The 3250-nt window shown below is 43.4% G+C and overlaps 1 protein-coding gene across 1 annotated transcript; it reads right to left on the bottom strand.

The window, feature by feature from the left end:
• Window positions 1-1143: 1143 nt before the first annotated feature.
• Window positions 1144-2849, bottom strand: LOC136163242 (gamma-crystallin D). Its single transcript, XM_065927682.1, has 3 exons — window positions 2841-2849; window positions 2510-2752; window positions 1144-1416 (listed from the first exon to the last, which is right to left on the bottom strand). The coding sequence occupies exons 1-3, from the start codon at window positions 2847-2849 to the stop codon at window positions 1144-1146; spliced, it is 525 nt and encodes a 174-aa protein (XP_065783754.1).
• Window positions 2850-3250: the final 401 nt, after the last annotated feature.

Here is a 3250-nt window from a genome sequence, read left to right as displayed (position 1 = left end):
AAGACTGAATTATTCCACCAGCTTTCCTGATTCTGCAGCTTGCAGACCATGGGATTTCTCAGCCTCCATAATCCCATGAGCCAGTTCCTAGAATAAATCTCCTCATCTAAGCTTCCCTGGTGGCTCAGGTGGTAAAGAATCTGCCTGCAATGCAGGAGACTTGGGTTTGATTCCTGGGTTGGGAAGATCCCCTGGAGAAGGGAATGGCTACCCACTTGAGCTGGTCTTCAGTATTCTTGCCTAGAGAACCCCTTGGACAATGGAGCCTGGTGGGCTACAGTCCATGGACTTGCAAAGAGTTGGACACAACTGAGAGACTAATACTTCCACCTTCTTTCATATCTGTAGCGATCCTGTTGCTTCTGTTACTCTGGAGGGCCCTGACTAATAGCTAGCATTGGTTCAGGGGCTTGACCACATGCAGGCCAGCATTTCTGAAACTGTGGCTTCTCCCTCATGCTTGTCACCTCTTGAATGTAAAATGCCTGAAATAAGAGAGAACCTGGGGCAGCTATTCCCTTTTATCAGGAAGACAAAAATTTTTCCAGAACCATCAGCATTTGTCCACTTATGTTTCAATGTCCAGAAAGTCTCATGAGATCAGCTCAGAATCAATATCAAACACTTTAAAAGAAAAAAGCAAACTAATGAAAGGAGAAAAACAGAGAGAGTTTACCAAAGATGCATAAACTCAACTTTTGCATACAACTTAGAGAATTTAAAAATCTTCTAAAGCCCATTGTGGTAACTAGCTTCAGAATCCTTGATTTGAAAAGTGGGTCACACCATCTTTGAACTTCAATTTTCAGATCCTCACACCTCAAAGAAGAACTGGAGAGATTTCTAGCAGACTAGTCTAAAGCAACAACATGTTTAAAGGCCAGAGAATCAAATAGGATATGTATTATGAACATGTTTCACAAGCTGTAAAGTTCTGCTTCATATGAAAGCATAGTTCTAGTGAGAGAATTTTGTTATCTGAAGATCATGCACCTTGATTTCCACTTGTATCTTGTGTGTGTGTGAGTGTATAAATAAAATAATAAAATAAAAGTAAGACAAAAGGGAAAGCACAAGCAAACCAGTGCCAGGAAAACAGAAAATACTTTATTAGTTTCCAGATTGAGAAATGATGCATTTATTTCAATAGATATCTATGACTCTTCTCAAGGAGCCCACTTTGGCATTCATGGCCCCCCAGTCATGGTAGCGCCTGTATTCCCCTGGCCTCAGCAGATACTGCCGCCCCCGGTAGTTGGGTAACTCATAGAGGACCCAGGAGCCCTCCAGCACATTGAGAGAGTGAATCTCACTGAAGTGGAAGCGGTCCTGAAGAGAGGAGCAGTCCTCAGTGATCTCTATCATCTGGCCTCTGTAATCTTCCCTCTCATAAAGTCTGAGCCTGTGAGAGCCAGCCTGGTCCATCCAGAGGTGGAAAGAGGAGAAAAACAAACCATGAGATGATTCCAACACATTCATGCCATTCAATTTGGCCAGCTCAAGCCATTTTCAAATATAAGTTAAAAATTAATTACTTCTGAATCTTTATATACTCCTCACTTTCAAAGGTGAAAATTCAGTACCTTTTCAAGATCATAAAGTGTGACTAAAAATTAAGAAGGAACTCTTGTACTTTAATATATTCATATACTTCCCAGGACAAACTGTTAGCCATGCTCAGTACACTGTACCATAGAAAACCAAACCTTTAACAGCTTATTACTATTTTTGCCATTTTGAAGTTTTTTTTTAAGTTTTTCAAGCATGTGTGTTTGAACAGAAAAATCAGTTTAAGAAATGAATGACCCTACATTGAATTTTAAATAAATCTTGGAAAAATCACCAAGGACTTAGATGCTTCTGAAGTCTCTCAGTTAAATGCTTGATTTTCATTTAATAAGTTATGAATGAGGGAAAACGAGAAAGAAAAATCAGTCAGCCCAAGGACTAACTTTTCAAAAACCTTAGTGTTTTAACACACATGTGAACTCTGTGTAGCCCACATGTAAAGTCTCAGTGTCACTCTGCTTTGACAAAAAGCACTTTTATTTGTACAGGTAGGAAAAACTAAAACATACAAGTGGGGAGCAAAAAGGGGAAAGGGTGTTACAAAAACTAACCCTTGTAAAAGATACGTATCCTTTTCCACTCCTATCTGCTCAGAAAGTAGCATCTAATTATTTTTCTTTGTAATATTAGTGATATTAGTGGTTTTTCTACAACTCCATTGCAAATAATTCCAGGTCAGGACCTCTACCTTATACATGCTCAGGGCTGCAAATGCATTCTTGCTCAATACATATTTGTTGATTAACTGGTACCTGGGCAACAATTTGCTTTTGTTCCGGGCAAATTATGTTGAACTAATATAAAATAATATACAAGAGCTTACTTTCCCTCTCACACTCTCAGTTATTCTGAATGATCACCACTCCAAATGTTGAACCTTTGCCTGAAACTATCCCCTCTGAGTCCACAAGGCCCGGATCTGCTGCGGAAGTGGACTCACGTGGGGGATGAGGCGGCAGGAGCGGATGGAGTCGCTGAGACCCATCCACTGCTGGTAGTCGGGGTAGTCGCCGCGCCGCAGGAAGTACTGCGGGCCCAGGTAGTTGGGCTGCTCGTAGATCATCCAGCAGCCGCTGTCCACACGCGCCGAATTGCAGCGGCCCAGGTAAGGCTGCAGGTTGGAGTGGTCGCTGCTGCACTCATAGTGGCGGCCCTGGAAGCCCCGGTCCTCGTAGAAGGTGATCTGCAAGGAAGAGAAGGAAGAGAAGGAGAGGCTCAGAGGCCTGGCCTCCAGCCGGGCTGCGGGCCCCTCCCGCCGGCGCGGGGCTCACCTTCCCCATGGCTGCTGGACGCGGGGATGGAGTTCAGGGCGGTGGGGCCGGCGCGCGGTCTATATAGAGGGAGGGCTGCTGCGTTGGCAGGAACAACACAAAAGGGGCCCCCGGGTGAGGAGGGGATGTTTGTGTTCTCTTTTCACTCTTTGCTGTCAGAGTCCATGGGGCTCATTGTGGGGTTTGGTCCCATTCTCTCTGGAGTTTCTACCACTGGCTGATGCTAGATGAGACAGTTTGAAAAAAAAAAAAAGCCATCTGGGACATTGTCTATTTAATAATAGAAGTAGAGCTTCAGCCATTTCATATATAGTCCAATCGTTTATTTCTATGAGTTGGGGAAAAACAAGAAAGTGTAAGTGGCCCAACAAAAAAGGCAGAGTCTTGATATGGCAAATAGAAATTAAGCT

Source organism: Muntiacus reevesi, chromosome 3 (genome assembly GCF_963930625.1).
Source record: "Muntiacus reevesi chromosome 3, mMunRee1.1, whole genome shotgun sequence".
Lineage (NCBI taxonomy): Eukaryota > Metazoa > Chordata > Mammalia > Artiodactyla > Cervidae > Muntiacus > Muntiacus reevesi.
Note: the sequence above shows the minus strand (reverse complement) of the source record. Positions and strands in the feature narration are given on the sequence as shown.

Excerpts from the sequence above, each read along its gene's own strand:
- LOC136163242 (XM_065927682.1), bottom strand. Across the intron at positions 1,417-2,509 it reads CCTGCCGCCTCATCCCCCAC|GCTGGCTCTCACAGGCTCAG; the intron begins GTGAGTCCACTT and ends TGGATGGACCAG.